The 22,373-nt window shown below is 36.1% G+C and overlaps 2 protein-coding genes across 4 annotated transcripts in view; one reads left to right on the top strand and one right to left on the bottom strand.

Moving 5' to 3' along the window:
* The window catches only part of Wdr24 (WD repeat domain 24), a 128,182-nt gene extending 106,363 nt beyond the window's left edge, over positions 1 to 21,819 (bottom strand). For both annotated transcript variants that reach the window (XM_083120511.1, XM_083120510.1), the window contains exons 1-4: positions 21,728 to 21,819; positions 18,435 to 18,542; positions 10,597 to 10,713; positions 9,109 to 9,331 (exon numbers count right to left, since the gene is read on the bottom strand). In XM_083120511.1, the coding sequence (XP_082976637.1) occupies positions 9,109 to 9,331; positions 10,597 to 10,713; positions 18,435 to 18,531 (437 nt within the window). In that variant the 5' untranslated portion in view covers positions 18,532 to 18,542; positions 21,728 to 21,819. The remainder of the gene's footprint in view (positions 1 to 9,108; positions 9,332 to 10,596; positions 10,714 to 18,434; positions 18,543 to 21,727) is intronic.
* Positions 21,820 to 22,085: 266 nt separating this feature from the next.
* Positions 22,086 to 22,373, top strand: part of LOC145986469 (ras-related protein M-Ras-like) — a 28,552-nt gene continuing 28,264 nt past the window's right edge. For both annotated transcript variants that reach the window (XM_083120512.1, XM_083120513.1), the window contains exon 1: positions 22,086 to 22,194. The gene's annotated coding sequence lies outside the window, so the exon portion shown is untranslated. The remainder of the gene's footprint in view (positions 22,195 to 22,373) is intronic.

Here is a 22,373-nt window from a genome sequence, read left to right on the forward strand (position 1 = left end):
CAACTCTTTAAAATTGTTCAATGTATAATATGATGTCATACTTGGTATTTTGTATCAACATTCAAAAAAATGGTAATTGTAATCATTAGATAAGTATATTGTAATATACATAGTAAAATAGCTGTAACAGAGCAAATATGTACATTTACAACACAAACATTCAAGCTGTTAAGCACTTATGGACAAAAATATAAAACAAAAACAATTGAAGATTGCACATACTAAAAAATGTGGCTTGAACTAGTTGCTCTGATACTAGTTGTCTGTGACTTTGTGGGGAGCTGAAGATGGAACAAGGATAAGGACAAATATAGCAATATGGGATGGTGATATATTTCTACAATAATTGTTGCTTTTAAAGCATTAAACTTGGTAATGTTATAATAACTTGGATGTTTAAGTTATATAGAAGCCTTTTATGACTTGAATGAACTTTGATCATGATATAATCTGATAAAGATTCGAAAGTTATGGAATGACACTGATATGTATAAAAGATGCCATGTTGATTTTGAAGCAGTGAATAGGTATCTGTTTTCATCTGGCTTAACGAGCATGCTTGTAAATGTAACAGTTCCTCAAATGAGTGCTTGGAGGAAGGTTGCATAGAGTGACACTTATATGTTCTACGTTTGGATGTGGTTTGGTCAGATGATGAATCTGGAAAACTGAAGCTCAGAATTGTGAATACAAAGACTTGCTTTATCCCGGAAGGAGATAACAAAGAGATATTTTCTTCTAAAGTATAGCATTGATATGTTATAAATGCTCTTGTAATTTTTGTTGTTTCTAGTTTTCTTTTATCAATTTTATAATTATAAAGTTATTTATTATTGTTTGAACATAAACACTATTCACCAGTATATGCAAATTTAAATTTCCTTTTCAATATAGCACCATAGCTACCTATTGTGCTGATACTGAGTTTGAATTAAACTGACTAACAAGGTTAAAAGTAATTCGCGAGAAAGATACTTTCCTGCATACTTGGCAAGAACGAACGTAATATCTTCCCCAAATTTATATAACCATTTAGATAGATGCGTCTAAAGAGCCATCCAGACTTTTTGTTATCGATTTCTTCCATAAGAAAAGACATATTCCTTGTTCTCATGCACACAGACACTCATGTGTTGCAACTGACGTTGACAACATTGAACACATTTACCGTAAGTACAAAAGAATTGCCTAAATATCAAAGGGAATTCGCGTCAACGGGGGCTTTTTTACTTTAATATTACACTTGGGACAATAGGGACATGCACCTAAGAAACATGCTGGAAGAGCAGGATTGCATGTGTAACAAATGCTACACAGTGCTTGTATTACAGTAATGTATGTTCTTCATGCTTTGTTAGTTCCTTTAATTTACACCCTTCAACCATTAACTTACAATTCTGGTGTGAGCACACACAAACTGCATGGGTCCCACTGGCATTGGCAAGAACAGAGTGCTTTGGCCGCAACTCACAAAATTTTGAGAATCCAATTTTTACATCTGGGTATGCATTTTTGAAATATGCATACATTTCCATAAAATTGTCGAACACTAGCTGCTTCTGCTTATGTACTCAAACTCCATTTTCTTTCACAGACACATAGTCATTTCTTCCTGGCAGCGCACGGCTCATATTATGATCGCAGTAAAAGTCACATACACGTTGAACTGTTTTCTCACACAATGTCTTTCCTGGCTTTGGATTTGGTGTCACTAATATACCATGTTGTGCCACTAACTGTTTTGCTCTCCATACCATGTAATCTGAAGCAGAAAATTCTTTCATGATTTTCCTTACACTCCAGCTCTTTGGAAGTACAGTCAAAATTTGTATTTTGTCACACATACTGTCTGAATTGTGAAACTTCATCTTTCAGCTGGGCTATGATTTCAACTTTCTGCATGTTCTTCACACTCTTCTATTTCAGGTTGTGCCACATAAGTATGCTCCAACACTGAGGCTACCTTTTTCAATTTTTGCTTTGGGTACTTTTTCTCATGCTGAAGTCTCTTTTTCTTCACAGGAGATTCACCTAGATACTGCAGGCTAGTATTTAAACAATCCAGTGCCAGATCAGGTGCTATTTCATCTTCACTTACATCTTCTGTGGAAGTACCTGGCACAGCTCAGGCCACTTCAGCAGGTGTTGATGGGTTTTGTGATATTTTGTTTCTACATTTGCTGCAAATTTTCCCTCCTTGCAATACATTAGGACACATATTTACCATCCACTCCTGCACATTCTTCAAACCCTTGTTCTTTATATGGATTGCAACAGTAAATTTTTGACATGATATCCATATTTTACAAACTATTACTACACATTCAAGGAATACTACCTAACAGCACATGTACACTTCACTGCAGTTTGACTAAACAAGCCACATCCATGAAACAAGCTGATGATGATTGGTTGAAATAAAAATTTCTCCTATTGGCTGGTCATAACCTGACATGTTCACCAATTGGTCAGAATAACAGTGACATTGACACTGTGTGTTGTGCCACTGATCACACCAGGAGTAAAATATAAAACAAATTTCACTAACCAAGTGTAGATGATACTTCATAACAACTGTCATTAGATTCAGACTGGATGAGATTTCGAAAAGCAATGTAAAACTGGATATATAGCTGTTTACAGCATTTTGATAGTGTAGTGATGTAGACAAAATATTTTTTGGTGCATGATGCCTTTGGTGTGCCATCTTTAGGGTTACCAGATCGCTGTAAGGAAAATGTAGGACATGCTGTCCCAAAATGTAGGACACAAAACATTCTCAATAAATAATACATATTTCTATACAGAACACGTTAGAAAGTAGTTGAAAAATGACACTTTTTTAGTTATAAAAAAATGAATTCTTAATCGCAAAATTTCAAAACTTCCAATCATACTAATCAATGCACCTCTTACTACATGATTTAAGTGGTACTTCTCAGAGAAGACAATTCTTATCAAAATTTCAGGTTTAGTCAAACTATATTTATGTTAGAGTGGACAGTCAAACTCTCTGAAATTATAGGGACCATTACCAAACATTTTACAGACTTTATGAAAAATTAATTTCTCTCGTAAGTCTATTGTGCTGATGGTAATGAAAGTACTCGCTCAACATTTGAATTATGACCTGCAATGGCAAGCAAATATTCAGTAATTACAGTAATTTAAAATGGTTCGTGAAGTTTCATCTTGGGTAGTTTTTAGTTCAATAACAGGGTGTCTACCAAAATAACATATCCAGAATTCTTGACTTTTTCTCGTCTTTCTTAACGTTTATTTATTGGACCCCTACTTAGGTAAAGTTGGAAATTGGTAATTAAGAAAATAAATATTTATTTAATGAAAACCTCTACCAAAGGGCCAGTTAAGATAAAAACTGAAGCTGAATTTAAGAAGAGAATTAGGTCTGCTTTTTCGTATTAATGCATCCTGAACTGCGTTTGGCAGACAAGCGAGGCTTTGGCATCTGGACTCTCAGCCAGTATGTATAATCTTATGTGGGGCTTGTGTCGGTTGTCCCAATATGTTTGTGACTGTCCCTTCATCCATCTTATTTTACCAGCATTCATCCTCATCTTCGCATTTAGCCAAAGGGACAGATAAAAGTGAAGTAAAATAAACTAAATCAATCAGTCATTATGATAGCAAAAATTCTTGACCACAAGAATAATTTATTGCCTTTTTAACCTACTTGTTGATTTCTTCACTTTTTCTTGACTTCCATGACTTTCTTGACTGGCAGACACCATGAATAACTTTGTTCTCTATACCCCTGCTTTATAATCAAATTATATTGAATATTGAATCAGAATGGACAACATCTTGTTTCATTAGTATAAACCGTAAGGCAAGAAATTCTGCTCAGGAATTGAACAGTGGCGTTATCAGAAAGTGGTCCCAAAACTTTGTTCATTTATTGCTTCCATTTTTCCCGTTTGTTTAATAGCAGGACAAACTGTTTTCTTTCTGGGCAATGACTGAATCAAAATAAATTTCAGTATTGAGTTTGGAAGCGCAGTCCATAGACTTGTAACTTGCATGATTTTTTTTCTGTTACGTATATTCCTAATTAATATTATGTGACGCTCAAAATGTAGGACATTTATGATATTTTTCAAATTCCTCCCGACGCCGGACATAAGGCTAAAATGTAGGACATGTCCGGGAAAAACCGGACGTCTGGTAACCCTAGCCATCTTGATATTTGCCATGTTTATAGTAATATATTGGAGCAATGAGATATAATTTTTTTTAAAAAAAAATGAAGGTGGGGTGTTATAAGATATTCAAGGTCAATGACCTTGAACATGAAAATTCTTAGAAACAGGCCATGTTGCATATCAATGTAAAGCTCTACTGATTAGCTTTTCAATGATATAAGTTTCATTGCTCTATCTGGATTAGAACCAGAATTATAGTAATTTATCTCAAGACAGACGTGTTTAAATTTCACACAATTTTCAAACTTTGCAGACCTGTAACTTTCCTCACAATTGTCATATATCTCTGCAAATTGGTAGTTTTCCATCTCTTATCAGGAAATTTGAAAGAAATCGGAGGGGGTCGGGTTGGAAATGTTACTTTTCTGTGTTGAATTGGCATGGAATGACCCTAATGACAATTTTGGTCTAACCAGAGTATGAACCTTGAGAGCCCTGTCAATTTATGCCAGCACTGTACTAGAGCTAAGCCGGTACCTAGAGCTAAGCCGGTACCAGCATATTTCGAGATCAAAAGCAGTACATAAAATGGGATTTCAGTGTTATAATGGTGAACAAAAATCAAATTTGAAAAACATTACAATGCTGACCAAGGCAAAATTTATTGTAATAAAAAATAATCACTAAAAACATAAAATTTTAGACCCTGTTAGAGGGTGGAAACGTTACGTTTTTAGTGATTATTTTCTATTACAATAAATTTTGCCTTGGTCAGCATTTTAATGCAGGGCGCGAAATAAAGTTTGGGGCTAGCGACTAAAATTTTGTTGTTTCAAATGTGTGTCAAACACGCCCGAACATCTCAATCCAACATTCATACATGGTTTTGGAAAGCGAGCCGATAGAAAACCCCATGTCCACTCAATGCCGACCCCATCTTACAAATTTATTTAATGTAGCATAATATGTAGCTAAACATGAGAAGCCATTTAAATACTTTGCAGATCTGCTGTGTTTGGCAGGAAAATTAAGTGTGAGTGTTTTACCTAAGTACGAGGGTCACTATATATATTTTGAGCCTTGGCAACACTGAAGTTAGGCGCGATTTGACGTTTGCACGGAATCGTCTGTCATTATTGACCATAACGTACTTCAAATGTTTTGCAATAGCTTCATTTGTGTTGTTTATGTTGCCTTGGAGATTGCGCGACAACAATAAAATGGAATTAACTCGTGAACATTTTCGTGCGATGATTTTTTACGATTTCCGACATGGATTATCAAGACAAGAGTGCATCGATCAACTTACTTCCACATTTGGCGATGAAGCCCCATCCTTTGCCACTGTGAAACGCTGGTATAACGTATTTAATCGTGGCCGCCATTCGCTCACCGACGAGATTCGCGAAGGTCGTCCAAAATCAGTTGTTGTTCAAGAAAACATTGATGCTGTGCAAAACCTAATACTGCAAGATCGTCATGTGACATACTGTGAGATTGAGGCAACCATAGGCATTAGTTCCACCAGCATATATAAAATATTACATGATCATTTAGCTGTGAGAAAGGTATGATCTCGTTGCATCCCACACAATTTGGCAAAAACTCAAAAAGACGCTCGCGTCAATTGGTGCAAACAAATGCTCAATAAATACAATCGTGGTGTTTCAAAAGACGTATATAAGATTGTAACAGGTGACGAATCATGGATATATGCATATGAGCCGGAACGTAAACAGCAGTCGACTGTATGGGTGTTTCAAGATGAACCCAATCCAACAAAAGTTGTTCGCGCTCGAAGCACATCGAAACAAATGGTCGCCTGTTCTTTCGGGAAAACTGGTCATGTGGCAACTGTGCCTTTAGAGGAACGTAGAACGGTCAACTCTGAATGGTACACAACAATTTGTTTGCCAGAGGTCCTCGGTCAAATACGGAAAACAAACAAACGCCGTCGGATCATTCTTCATCAAGACAATGCCAGCTGTCACACATCTCGTCTAACAACCGACTTTATGAACAATCAAAAAATCGAATTGATGTGTCATCTGCCGTACAGTCCTGATTTGGCACCCAATGACTTCTTGTTCCCGAATGTCAAAGAATAAATTGCGTGTACAACGATTTTCGTCGGCGGAAGACGCCGTTGATGCATTCAAAAACCATATTATGGAGGTGTCTCAAGAAGATTGGAAAAACTGCTTTGACAATTGTTCGAACGAATGCAAAAGTGTATTGACCATAAAGGAGAATACTTCGAAAAACAATAAAGCAGTTTTCAATGCCAAATTCCTGTTTTTTCATTGTTAGGCTCAAAATATAAATAGTGACCATCGTATGGCAATAAAAAGCAATGCAGAGAATTTATTCATTTCATAGCTGAAACTTTGAAGTTAGATCTAGTGGAGAAAATAAAGAAAAGTGCATACATCAGCCTTCTGATTGATGGATCCACAGATAGATAGTCAGTCGAGCATGCAAATGTGTATGTTCGATACGTGGATGCAATTGATGGTCACATCAAAGAGGACATTTTAGGAGTAATAGAGCTCCCAAATGCTACTTCTGCTGGTCACTTCACACATTGGGCAATAGGTTCAAATAAATACAGAAATAAGTATTACATTGTAGGCTTGGGTACTGATGGTGCAGCAAATATAGTCGGGCATAAATCAGGATTGGGTGTGCAAATGAAAGATATTTGTAATAAAATTATATATATTCACTGCCTTGCACACCGTTTGCAGTTAGCTGTGTTGGAGTTAAATATCTTAGAGCATTTGATTCCGTGATAGGAATATTTTTCAGTTTTATCATGGCTCTGCTAAAGACTTCACCTCTTGAGAGAAACGGCTGAAGTTATAGGAGAAGAAATTCTAAAACTGAGTGATATCCACACTATTAGGTGGTTAGCCAGCAAAAAAAGTGCTGTAAGAGATCTCTTGTAATCATGGAAAGCTGTTGTGACCCATCTTGAACAGGTGACCCATGGAAAAGACAATGATAGTACTAAACCTAAGGGTTTGCTGAAAAGTTTGAAGCAATTTAAATTTGTTAAGCTTCTGTACTTCCTTTTGGATTTTTACAGGAAACTGAACCCTTTAAGCGTGGCACTACAAAATAAGAGTCTTTTGATTTCATCTCTAAAAATAAGAATTGAACACTGTATTTTAGTTTTGGCTGACCTGGAATCTAATGTTGGACCAAGCGAACAAGATTTCTTGGACCATGTATCCATTTCAGGAAAGATCAGGGATGTGCAGCTCACAAACATTCAAAATAGAGAGCAAGAGTTTCAGACTGTTAGAGGAAACTTAATTAACAATACGAAGGTGTACATCACAGAAAGATTGCAATCTATATCAACAGATGTGATTGCATCTCTGCATGTTTTCGACATCTTGGTTGGCCTCCTAAAGAAAATATTCTTCAGTTTGGGATAGAAGAAATAAAGAAGCTCTACATGTACTTAAACCCAAGCCTTTATAATGAGAAAATGGATATTCTGTTAGCAGAGTGGACAGAATACAAACTTTTGTTTCCTTCTCTGACTTTGAATCAGATGCTGGAGAAGATTCACAGTGAGGAGTGTTCAGCAAGATTCCTCAATTTGCTCTAGATTTTGACATTTTGTGCTGTTTACCAGTGAGCACAGCTTCATGCGAGAGAGGTTTCAGCTGTCACAACAGACTCAAGACTATTTACAAGAACTCTCTAAAGACTGAGACACTGGATGATTTGCTCAGAGTTTCCGTAAATGACCCCCCGTCAGTGTTTGACCCAGTAGTTGCGATTGATAAGTGGTACTTCAGTGCAGAACGACAGCGCTACATAAACATTAATTCCTAAGGTATGTTCATTTTAATAATTGCTCATATTTTTATTATTTATCAATATAAAATAGTGGCGACCAAAGATTTTAGTCCGGCGACTGACATCAAACTTGAAATTTCATGCCCTGTTTTAATGTTTTATTAACATGGAAACAAGTCTCAACAGTGTAATCAAATTTGATTTAAAAACTACACTTTTTACACAAAATTAATATTTTACTTCTAATAGCACATTTATGTAGTTATCAGAGTATTAAGTTTATTCCTGTGTAAAACAGTCCATTCTTTTCTTCTCAAATATTTACAGCAGAATTAATAAATTTTCCATGATTTGCATACTCACAGGATAGTTCAGAACTCGGAAGGTGTTGTGTCAGTAAATATTTAAGAGTTTATTTCTCATTTTACATCATTTCGTGACAAAACATGGTAGCAAAATGCACCTCACACCTTTCAAAAACATGAAAAATTAACATTACAATGTGTAATTTCACATTTCATGTTTTCATCAAAAACAAAATATGCATGCCCCTACCAATACCACTTTGAACCTACACCCATACAGTTGTAGATATTCTTACTGATAGCAATGCTTGAAAATTGTAACAGTCAAAAGTTGTTAAAAAAATATCAATTCATATGAGTGAAACTCCCAATTATAAGCATGCCAGGTTTGAACCCCAGCCTGGGCATGGGCACTTTATGTGTGTGACCCTTCAAAAATTTCATCATATCATCATCACTCACCCTCGCACTCGTGTTTAGCCAAAAGTGGCAGAAAAGCCAAATAAACCAAGCGAATTATAAGCATCAATTCACCAGTGTTTTGCTTCAATATATTCAAGAATTACATCAGAATATTAAAATATCTCTTATGTAATTACAAAACAGAGTTTTTCACACATTATTAGTGGAATATAAATAGAAACTTTGAATTTGCATAATTTCCAGGAAAGTACCATGCAGCATTTTTATGGACCTCGTGAAAGACCAAAATGATGGCATGTTATCGGACAGTATCGGTAAATAATATCCCACCGACACTACTGTATTGGCTGATACATCAGCTCAGCCCTATACTCTACCAATTTCTACAAAACATTCTGACTGACCTGTAAAATGTTCTTGTGGCTTCTTTAATCCGTAAATCAAAACATTTCATGGTACCATCCTGTGAACCAGAGATGAGCCATGTTGACTCTGTGCTGTGGAAACTAACTTTATTTACTGTTCGTTTGTGATCACTGAAAACATGGTCCTGTTTGGAACGGGATGGACGATTTAAATTCCACAAGACAACAGCTCCGTTTGTCGCAGCTGTTGCAAGAAGATGATCTACAAGGAAACAAAAAAATTTCCAATCATATAAAAAAAAAGGAAAAAAAGACACTCAAGTACAACTTCAAATATTTTTTCAAAAAATTAGAAACATCTTACATCAAAATTTTTAATTTTTTACCTAATAATATTAGAAAGAGTAGTACAAAAACCTGACAATTTTTCATAAAAAGAAAAGAAATATAACTGATAATATCAAGAATAATAAAATTCACAAGCATTCTAAACCATATGAATGGAAAGTTCTAGCTTATGATTACTCTTTACACTTTACACCAATTTGAACTAGCACGTACAAAGTATATGCAAGACTAAATTGTAATATACGAGGTTTACTTTTTTTAATTAGGGGCCATTTTGGAATAAATGAAAACATGCAAAGGAAGAAATTTAATACCCTCTGTGGCTGTTTATATCTACATTCAGCTACTTCTCCACGTAGTTCCCATAGTTGTTGAGACACTTGTCGTAGCGGTAGATGAGCTTTTGTGGACCCTCATCAAAGAAATCTGCCGCCAGGTCAGATAGCCAATCCATCATGGTCTGTTTGACTTCATCGGCGCTGTTGAATCGCTTCCCAGCGAGGAAAGTCTTCAAGTGGAGGAATAGGTGATAATTGCTAGGGGCGAGATCTGAACTGTAAGGAGAGTAGTCCATCCGCTCCCAGCCAAATGAGTCAATGAGCGACTGTGTGGAAGCTGCACTGTGTGGCTGTGCGTTGTCGTGCAGCAACAGAACATGAAGCTTGTGAAAACAAATCGAACAGCGTTGACACTGTCAAACGGCGGTTGGCTCATATCGCGCTCTCAACATCATGCACCAATGAGTCCATTATGATTGAGGGGCATCCTGATCATGGTTCGTCATGAACATTCCGGCCATAAACAGACGTACCCACTTACACACCTTTCCTTCAACAATGACATTCTCACCATACACCACACGTAACTGGCGATAAATGTCTGCCGCTTTCACATTTTTCACAGTCAAAAACCTGATCACTGATCATATCTCACACTCAGCGGGATTTTCAATTACCTGCACCACTTCCATTGTCCACCACAACCACACCAAGCGTTTCATAATGTGCAAATGGCATCTGTTTACGTGCAAGGCATGATGGTAACTAACGCACATGCGCAAAATGCCAAGCACGCAGTGTTGCCAATGTGAGTGCAAAATGGCCCATAATTAAAAATAAACCTCGTATTAAGGGAAAATAACCACCATTATGAAGAGAAAAAATAGTATTAACTCCTTACCTTCATTTGTATTCCATGCTACGTCATTGCATGAAAAATTCAAATTCAAATTCTTTCCAACCCTAAGATTATAGCATTCTACAAACTCCTCTTCTTCAATAGAAAAAACTTTGAACACTGAAACATAAGAAAAAATTGTCAGTCTATCATACAAATATGATAATATTTAAGCATAAAGTAAGATTCTAAGAGTTCATCTGCCAGCAATGTAATGAAATTAAAATATAAATAATAATAAATATATAAATACAATAAATAATAAATATTATTACTTTTATTGGAGCAGGCCTGTTTTGACCTCAAGAGTTTATGACAATAAAATTAATACATTGTCATAATAACATCTGAAAATGGTTAGGCTAAGTTCAGAGTTCCACATTTGTGCAATAGTTATAATAATTTTGGTCATATGATTGCTCAAAATTTATTTCATATAATGCAATTAAGTGTCTGAAATTACTATTTAAAACTAATTTTATTAAATATGATGTTTAAAAAAGCCAATTTGTATATCATGACAAAATTATTAAATTGTGCAATATTTTGAATTCATATTCATAACACTTATTTTTGACTGATAATATGAAAAACAAATATCTTCAATCATATGTGTTCTTTCAGACAAGCAAGATAAGACACATTCAAATTTATAATTAATTTTACCAAAATTGTGTACATTTGCATAGGCATCAAGGTTTATATACACAGGTCAACTCTTTAAAATTGTTCAATGTATAATATGATGTCATTCTTGGTATTTTGTATCAACATCAAAAAATGGTAATTGTAATCACTAGATTTATATTCTTATATACATTGCTAAATAGCTGTACCAGAGCAAATATGTACATTTACTTCACAAACGTTCAGGCTGTTAAGCACTTATTGACAAAAATATAAAACAAAAACAATTGAAGATAACACATGCTAAAAAATCTTTCTTGAACTAGTTGCTCCGATACTAGTTGTCTGTGCCTTTTAAAAGGTTCTCATGATGGAACAAAGATAAGTACAAATGTAGCAATATGTGATGGATTTATATTTGTACAATTATTGTTGCTTTTAAAGCATTAGACTTTGCAATTTAATGATAAATTGGATGCTTAAGCTATATAGTAGCCTTTTCTGGATCTTGAAAGAACTTTGATTATGGTATAATTTTTCAAAAGAGTGGAAAGTTGTGGAATGGCACTCATATGCATAAAATATGCCATGTTGAATTTGAAGCAGTTAATAAGTGCCTGCTTTCATCTTCATTAACAAGCAAGCTTACAAATGCTACAATACCTCAAATGGATGCTTTGAGGAAAGTTACACAAAGTGACACACATACATTCTACATCTGGATGTGATTTAGCCAGCTGCTGAGTTTTGAAAACTGAAGATCAGGATTGTAGAAACCCTGGATGAAGAAAGTGACATATTGAGTATACTCAGATTTGGAACTGATGCATGCTAAAATATAAGAAAAAGACATACACTACCTCAAGAGGGAATAATAAAGAAATATTTTCTTTATTTCAATTACATTTATATATGATAATGGTCTTGATAACCTATGCATAATTTGATGATGTTGTTAAATTTGTTTTTCTGTTTTTTAGCCATATATTTTGCATAAAATTACTTATAATTGTTTCAGCATAAATATAAATGTTGTTCCTTAGTTAAATGTAAGTTGGTACTTCCTTTTCATCATAGAACCATAGCTTCCTACTGTGCTAACACTTTAGTTTGAATTCTGACAGGTATATATGTATAATGATGTACTGCTCAGCAAAGAAGAGAAAACCCCCGGAAAACATGCGAACTAAAATCCACCCCCCCTTGTTTCTGTAACTTGGTCCCTTACATTGAAAGAGGAACATAACTTGAGAGTATTTGAAAATAAGATCCTTAGGAAAATATTTGGAGCTAAAAGGGATGAGGAGACAGGTGAGTGGAGAAGGCTACATAATTTAGAACTACATAATTTGTATTCATGTCCAGATATTATTAGAATAATTAAATCAAGAAGACTTAGGTGGGCAGGCCATGTGGCACAAATGGGAGAGGAAAGAGGAGTTTACAGGATTCTTGTTGGGAAACCTGATGGTAAGAGACCTGTAGGAAGGCCAAGACGAAGATGGAGGGACAACGTTGAGATGGACCTAAAGGAAATCGGTAGGGATGGAAAAGAGTATATAGATCTTGCTCAAGATAGGGACAGATGGAAGACCTGTGTTGCTGCAGCCATGAACCTTCGGGTTTAAGAAGGCAAGAGAGTTAGTTAGTTAGTTACTTGTTTCTGTCTCGGTCAACGGCAGCAGATGAGAATCTGGGGGAAATTTTTCTTTTCCTCTGCTCTCAAATGGCACGCTGTTGGCACGTTGCCTCACAGCTGTTATCTGACAGATGGAATTCAAGCGGACGTGCCGGAAAATGCGACATTCAGGGTGGCGTGGTCAGTGGTGTAAGAAGAATGAATAGCGTTCGTGACGATTCCCGATTTAAATAATTAATAACAATAAAATCTATTGTCATGGTTGTGATTCATACTATGCGATAGTAAATATTACCATTTAAGAAACAGATTTTATCTTCAATTAAATTATTAATTATAATTATATCCTTAGAGACAGTGGCGGCGATTGGGGGGACCAGGCCAGAGGTGCTGCTAACTTAAGATAAAATTGGGGCGGCAAGGTTCGTATAAACAATATTTATGTAAATAAATAACCCGTCAAATATACACACAGTTTACATTTTAAAAAGAAAGAATGAATTGAAGAGGTTTCCTCGGGCAATCAGCCAGGTGATTTCCGGATAGGCTTTCGAGAGCTAACGTCACTCTCATCGTCTGGGATTGAAGTGAATCCCTGAAGATGAGAGTAACGTTAGCTCTCAAAAGCTCGCTTTGTAGCTTGATTGACCGGAAACGTGTAACACCCTTCTCTCTCTTCGTTGTCAAAAAAATTAACAACATTCAAAATCACCTCTAGGCTCTCACTATGTACGGTTTTGCACTTCATTTTTGGTACAAACAACATACACAACAGACGCACTCAAACTCAATGACCTTTCGTCCATGTAAGTTTGGCAACATTGAAAGGGTGTTAGAAATCGAGCAGTCCTTGCTACTCCTCACCTCCCACCTGACCCCACCCTCGAACAAACAAGTTGCTCACAGGACAGCAGTGCCAGAGACTTTCTCATCTTTGCTGAGCAGTACCAGTCAGGACTTCAGATTTAGCCAAGGGCATTTACGAAGTTGATTAGTGAGATGGATTAACTGAATCGGTTGACCCCACTGTCTTGTACTTATTTCCCTTTTGGTAATAGGTCTCGATATTGAGTTTCACTGTCTCACATCATTCCATCTTTTCATTTCGTATTAAGTTCCTATCACAAAACAATGCAATATATAATAAAAAGCACAAAAGGAGAGATAAGTGATAGGTTCGAGTGAGGGACACGGTAATGCAGGTTAGTATAAATTGCACAATATAAAAACCAGACGGTGAAGCATGCTACAGAATGTATCTGTCTATGGTTTCTCTCCTTCTAGATGTGACGGCTAAACCTTGTAGTCATACGCTTAATACCTGGACCGTATCATCCCATTAAAAAATATCAGGTATGCTGATGAGAGTATTGACCTGGTAGGCAGCGATCCCTGGTAGACCTTCTCGGAGACGAGTGAGTTGTGCTAGTACCTGGTTCTGGATACGCGGTTCTACCTGGGGTAGGTTCTGGTTCTGTCCCACTGGGGTTAGCTGAATTTCTATTTGGGATTGAAACATTGAAGTCATCGCTGTCTGCAAGGGTCCCGGGTTCAAATCCCACTCGAGCTTGGTTGTTTGTGAATGTCCATTCATCAATTTCATCACTCATTCCCATCTTCGCAAATTAGGCAAGAGGCACAAAACGCGAAGTAAAATAAACTAAATCAATCATTGCTGTCTGCAGAGTTGCTTGAAACATGTCTCTTCAACCATCTAGGGTGTACCAGTCTTGTGACCCAATCTTCCAACATTATCTCGTAGATGATACTATCCCCAATATGACAAATAACAACTCCTGGGAAGTAATTTGGAGTACCGTGTTTAGGTGATTGAACCCAAAATGCTGAATTGATGGCGAAGGTACCATACTTCGATGAAGAGTCATTCCGAAACCTCCTTGACTTCCTCGGCTTGAATGGAGATTCACAGGATTTAGGTATATCGTTGGGTTCCCACCAAATCTGAGCCGGTGATTCAAAGCCAAAACTGTTGGTCTATGATTTCTCTCCTTCTAGACATGAAGGTCAAACCTTGTATACCGCGTTTGTTACAACCTGTCCCCTTTCCCGCGCTAGGGAGCGCTCGACAGTTTCGGTGCCAATGAGAAACGAGGAAAAAATCGTCTGCTGGACAGCGAGGAGCGAATGGAAGCCAGAAGAGAGGCGCTTACGTAGAGGCTGTTGCCACGTTGCGTATTTTAATTGGCTGCCTGGCTTTGACTTTCCCCAGCACCGAGAAAAGCCAGGGAGCAACTAGCGCGGGAACCGGGACAGGTTGTAACAAACGCGGTATAGCCATACGCTTAATACCTGGACTGTATCAATAAGATAATGTGATAATGTTCCAGCAGAAAGTGGACACAGCCATGAAAAAAATTAATGAATTGCTGGTCAGAAAAATAAAGATAACGTGTGGCACATGCATGGTTCCAACAATCCAGAAACAAGAGGTTGGCAACCCTGCATCATGTGGTTGGCCAGTTATATAGTTTCTTGAAGGAACGACAAACGTAACTTGCTATGTTATGTCCGTTACAGTCTTCCAACCATATGCCACACAGAAGTTGTTTGAAGGATTTTGACATATTCACATTGGGAATGAAATACATACAACTACCTTCCACGGTCAGATATTCATGGCATAAAACCACATTACTTTGCCAGGAAATTTATTTTTTCCTAAGCAGTACACATGTTATGCCAATCTAGGGTATGTCCATTACAGCAAATTTCAAGTTGTTTTCTTAATGCACTATTCCAAGTTGCAACCACAACCACACATCTTTCAGAAAATAAATCCTGTCAGGGTTAACAGTTTGAATAATTTTTTTGTCTCGAATCTTGGACTGACTGTATGAAGGCAACAAACAAAAGCATAAGAGTGCTTGCTATACGATATGTTGTAGGAGCTGTCCCAATTGACATAAACCTAAATATCACATGTAAAGTGCATACTTTGGGTAAAATTCAATCAGGTACCAATTTTACTTGCAGGGGATACAATGAGGGAGTCATCTGCCCTCCACCTGCCCACTGTAAATTAGTTACACAGTGAGATCTGTAATGCAGTAAGAATCTATTAAAATGCACAAGAACTGAATTTCATGGATGATGCATAGTGTCACTGAGTGTACTAGTTCCATCATCACTGCTACCTAGCTTTTTCAACTGGGGTCCATTGCTATTTATTTCAAGTAACTCTCCAAGTGTTTCATATCGGAGCTACCAGTTGGAATTGAATACAGGATCACTCACACTTATGTTAACAATTTGGCTATGCAGAAGCCCCAACCCTGTACTGATGTTGATAAATTGCTGAACTTGCTTCTCTCCATTTAATTTTATATCTATGTTTTAATCTATGTAATTTATTTGTAATTTTCTCCTTTAGCCTTGCTATTCTGTTACTTGGCAATCATGAAGTGAGGCATGTAAACAACTGAAGGCACGCGAGAAAAAAAGTACAAAAGCCTCTATGTTTTAGCGGGAATAGTGTAGAGTGCTTTCCCGACCATTATTGCTCGGGTAAAAGAAAGAATTAAAAATTTTAAGAAATGCAGCACTGAGTACCGCCAAGCAGGTTACGGAGAGTTAAAGAAAAAATTACAGTTAATCAAGCAATACTTCACAATATAATTGTAAAATATATAAATAAATCTACAATCTCATAGACCTTAGTTTTTAAATACTATTACAAGAGTCAAATGAAAACCTTAAAAGTGTAGAATGTAAACAGCTCAAATTTACATGAGGTATGAACTGATATTTACAAAACGTCCTCAAGGCTGCAACACTAATCAAGTGAACTTCAAAATGCCATTATTCTTTAATTTTAAAGATGATGCCTCCTATACAAACTTGCAACAGTGAAGAGGAGTGGTTTTTCTGCCCTCTGTCAGCCCCAATCTTACAGAAATTTCACGTCAAATGACAATTCATTATCTCTGTGCATGCATACCAGACCAGCAAGTTTACTAATGAAGGAGAAGGTTTGACAATGGCCTCCGTTTGCAGGCAGATGGGTGGAAAGGCCTTCGCAGTAGCTCATAAGTGACTGCACATGGGCTCCAGAGAATTCTTCTTCTTGAGGTGTACATGTTCTAACTCATGTATTATAGGCACATATATTCTGCCAAATAAGATTGCAGATGATGAAGATTTCGTTGTTTTTAGCATGCGGAGATGCATTACAAATGAATAATTATCAATTTTATGAGGTATGATTTATGATGTCACGCACGAGGAATGGCTATGTTGTTAGGTTTGGTTCTCTTAGCATAAATATCGTTGTAGTTAATGTCACGAGTGAAAAGTGTGCTACCAAACATGTTGTCACGTTGTTCTACGATATTTCTAATACAAACAAAAAAGGTGTTCAATTGAATGCCTGACCTTGGGCAAAAGTTGGGGGGGGAGTTGTAAATGACTTATGTTTGCGAGGGGAATATAATTTAACGTAGACAAATGAGGTAGTCCGTATAATACCAAAGTACCAATTAATGTAAATTGGTGCATCATATGTGTGAATTATGTTTTTATATTGTAATATCTCCCATACACTACAGCTTATTTCGTTTGCATGTATCTGATGACATCCAAAACCATGGAATAATGGGTCAACGGATAAATAAAGATTATGATAGGTAGTCAGTATAACAGCTAAGTAATATTTGTATCCTGAGGGTTTTGAGAAGAAATTATGGGATAATATACAGGATTAGAGTAGATAGAGGAATGAACTGATAAGATAATAATTATCATATGGGGAAAGAGAACACAGCAGACAATAATTTACAATTAATTATGAATTCAGCCAGAACAATATCCAACAATTAACATGCAATCGGCTGTGGGTGAGTATTTGTGCTCAGTTTCAATTTAAATTAAGTGCCATTTTAACAGTATTTAAAATATTGCCCTGTGGTGCTTTCAAGCTGATTTTTAGTGTCACGAGTGACCTGACCACATTTTAGTGTGATGGTGTAAACGGCAAAATGAGAGAGACCTTTGTTGTGGAAGATGTGTTGTCATAGTGAGTGCAAAGCTCACCTGCAACCGATTACGTTACATTCTTTTATTTAGATTTGTGTATTATTTAGTCAATAAGTTTAGGCTGTTTCTCGTCAGTTTTCATACATATAATGTTTTTTTGTCATGTTAATAGAAAACATGATAAGTGTCTAAGGGATTTTATATTATGTCAGATTTGTGGAATACAGATGGAACTGAACCAGGGTTTTTCAAGAAAGCTTTGAATAACATACACTTTTTGCAAGCACTGAGAGTTGTTTGCTTCGACAATGTATTAACAGTGTAAACTGTTTAAAGACAAATAAACATTGTGCAATAAAAAAAGAAGGGATATAGTACACAGATCACTAGAAGTACAAAAAATTTTTTTTTTGAAAATTAAAATTGTGAAATATGCCTCAAAAGCAAGAGTGAGCGCCATGCTCACCTGCGACCAATCATGTGTTAACATGAAGATATTAATTGTACAAAATGTTTCCAACATCTGTAATCTAACATATTGATAATATTTTAAATAATTATACATAACAAAGTTCATCCATACCATTTCTTCCTGCAATTACAACCTGTGAATGATCCTTGTTAAGTGCAAGTGCATTTGCAGGTCCCTCTTGCATAACAAACATAGTTCGTGAAGACATTGCACCAATTTCTGAAAATGAATTATGTTGTTGTTAAAAACAAGTGTAAATACATGACCTTGTGTTTTACAAGCATGAGAGATTAAAATGTTATTCAATTTTATTATTCGTATAATGGCTTAGCATTCATGCACTAAAGAACATACATTTTGGGAAGGTACATACTCCCTGATCAGATATTCACTTGAAAAAAATATGTAATTACTACACCACTTGCTCAAAGCTACATGTTATAACAAAACACTTTCGGTTTCCTAAATAAAATATCTCTAGACCTTTCTCAGAGTTCAGTGAGCTTTAGCATACCTTTAGCATAGTGTACCCTTAACTATTTTTCATACTTCTTTTTTTTAGCAATGAATCGGCATTTGGGTCTAATTATCAGAAATTGATGTGGTACAGAAATTAACATTTTACATGGGGAAAAAGTGGTAGGCATCACATTATGCAGGTGAGGTAACGTGAGCAAATAACATTTGGAAATTTTCTAGAAATTTCTGTTATCACCTATTAGTAATTTGTCTATTACATCCCACCTCTGGAATTTCCCCTCAAATTTTATTTTGCAAGTTTTAAAAGAAACCACTACTTAGTGAAACAGAATATGTTTCAATGGGGGCAGCACAAGTCCACATGCTAGGTAACAAAACATGTATGTATGTGAAACAAAATTTGGGCTGCAATAAATACGAATAAAATATTCATTATGCCTCTTTAGGGAGTATATTTAGAAATGTAGCAAATTCAAATGATGTAGAACAGACGCGTGCATAATGACAAGATGAGCATCCAGCAGTCAGAAGTTGAGCCGAAAAAAAAAGTACAAAACTGGTAGCAGTTCGTTATATCGGAGACACAGTTATATCGGAGATTTTGTGTTTCGCATGGTTCGTACTTACCAATTGTGTATCGCGGAACATAGTTTAAGGTGGCAAGCCAAGGTGGTTGGCTTGAGCAAGCATAGTTAAAAAAAAAGGAGTTTGAAACACTGACAGTGGGTTACGTCATCGAACGTGCGGAGCATACAGTTCACGTACGGGAAGCATGGCAATTGTGCGTTGGTGGGATATTTCTCTTGAAAAATATATGATTTGCGGTCAAATAGATTCCACGATGAAAGAAAATACCTCCACGAACGTTGGAAAGCTTGGTGAAACTCATTTCCGTAAGTAGTTCCTTCTGTAAAAATGAAGAAATGTGTCTCCGATATAACAAACTGTTACACAAAAACTTTCTTAGATCCTTAGTGGTAAGTGGAGCACTAGCCAGAATACATTGTAAAATGGGTAACAGTTTGTTATATCGGAGACACATGTCTTCATTTTTACAGAAGAAATTACTTACGGAAATGAGTTTCTCTAAGGTTTCCAACGTTCGTCGAGGTATTTTCTTTCATTGTGGAATCTATTTGACCGGAAAATCATGTATTTTTCAAGAGAAATATCTCACCAACGCGAAAGTGCCATTGCTCTTTCGCTACGTGAACCGGATGCTGCATACGTTTGATGATGTAACCCCCTGTCAGTGTTTCCAACCCCTTTCTTTTTAAATATGCTTGCCTAACCTAACCAAACCTAACCTAAACTGATCGGAAATGGTTCGTGGGGCTATCTGTGAATTGAACCTTCTTTCACACGAAATTTGAACCTTCCTTAAAGTAATGAGCACTGTTTGGACCCGCAAAAAAGTTATTTATCTTGATAAAAAACAACTTAATAATTACCTTACGCACTTCTCATGGACAAGATATTCTCTGTCGAGAAGCGAAGTAAATATCGTAGAAGCGTGGGAATGAATGTAGAAGTAAATCGTAACCTTAGTAGAATGCATTTATGGACTTTATTTTAATGCTAAGGGAACCAAACCTAACCTGCCTAACCTAACCACGAAAGCATATAACAAACCTTAAGTAACCGCTAAAACTGTGCAGTATGTGTTAACAGACGTACATCGAAATCAAACCATGTAAAAATTGCATTCGTAGCATGATGAAATCGCAATAAAACAAAAGGAACTTGGGCCAAATTGGGTTTGTTTTTGTGTAAAAAAGCATAATGGCACCTTGAGCTATGTTCTGCAAGGTAACAGTTTCATACATCGGAGACACATTTCTTCATTTTTACAGAAGAAACTACTTACGGAAATGAGTTTCTCTAAGGTTTCCGTTAGTCGAGGTATTTTCTTTCATTGTGGTATATCTATTTAACCAAGATATCATGTCAGTGTTTCCAACTCCCATTTTTTAACTATGCTTGCCAAACCTAACCTTATCGGAATGGTTCGTGGGGTTATCCGTCAGCTACCCGTTCATAATGTACAATTTGCACACGTGACGAACACAATAGTAGGTATTTTTCGGTGGAAACACTGATATTCGAAAACAAAAGAAGCGATACCATTCGCAAAGTAAGGGATATCGCACCGTTACGTGCCTTTCGGTAGCACTTAGAAAAATGAGTTATTTTAGTAGAAAAAGTGTTTGTTTTCGTGTAAAAAGCATAATGGCACCTTGAACTATGTTCCGCACAATTGGTAAGTACGAACCATGCGAAACACAAAATATCCGATTTTAATGTGTCTCCGATCTATGAAACTGGTACCACGAACTGTTATCGTCAAATGTTTTGATACATTACGAATATATGGAGACATTAATACTTGGTTTGCTATAATTATTAAGAAACCATTGATAATAATAATAATAATAATAATAATAATAATAATAATAATAATAATGATATGATATGATTTATTTCATTCATTGTAGAGTGGTTGTCCTTCCACGGATGGCATGGAACATGTCAGTACATTAGGATTATAGTTACCAATTATTTTCAAATAGGTACAAGCATACATGTATGAATATTATAAATAACATTAGACTACAATTATTATATTATAATTGGTTAAATTTCAAATTCTGGGTGTTATCCTAGTTTTTATTAATATTCAGTGCTCAACGTGACCTCACCATCCAAGGTTCTGGGTTCGAGTCCTGGTATTGACATGGATGCTTCATTGGGCTTGTAGCCTGCCCATGTCATCTAATATTCAATTATTCCCTTCGTCGCGATTACACCGAAGAGGTAGCGACGATAAGCATTTATAAACAAAACAACTCTGATAATAATAGTAAGACCGCCTCAATGAATTTATGCATTTTTTTCCGAAATAAATACCCATATCTTCTACTTACACCCAAAGAAATGTCTTGTTTGACGAACTCTCCATTTATTTTGCCATTTGGAAATTTTTCATTTTTCATTTGCAACCAAAACAACATTTGCTTCTTCGCCGCAATTTTGCTTCAGCGAATTTTGTTGCTCTTTTGTTTTTATTGTCGTCCAGGCATTACTACTAGAAATTGCATTCGAACTCTTCTATGATACAAGAAATATTATGAAACATATAAAAATATACATATTAATATATAATAGAATAAATTTACATTATATATAAAATCTGTATTATATTTCCTCGACTAATGTGCATAATGGGATAAGTTGTATGGCACTTTTGTTGTCAGGTGGGGCTGGATCAAACATGCGCACTGTTGTTTTTCTACCTTGACGGATTTGCGCTGAAGGCCATTTTATGTTATGTGGTAGCTGTAAAGAATAAGTACACAGGTGATATTAATTTTAACAGAAGAAGTATGAGGTGGTAAGTATGTTGTGGTTTTATGAGTAAATTCCGAGATAGCACAGATATAATAATTTTGTATGTAATGCACCAGCTGATCAAAATATGCCTTTTAACAATAAGTACATTTAAGAACAGGTTGTCATTTTGTACAGTATATGAGAAGAAAATATTCTAGATGTTGACCATCTTTGTTTTTG

Source organism: Lepisma saccharinum, chromosome 4 (genome assembly GCF_977018435.1).
Source record: "Lepisma saccharinum chromosome 4, izLepSacc3.1, whole genome shotgun sequence".
Taxonomy (NCBI): domain Eukaryota; kingdom Metazoa; phylum Arthropoda; class Insecta; order Zygentoma; family Lepismatidae; genus Lepisma; species Lepisma saccharinum.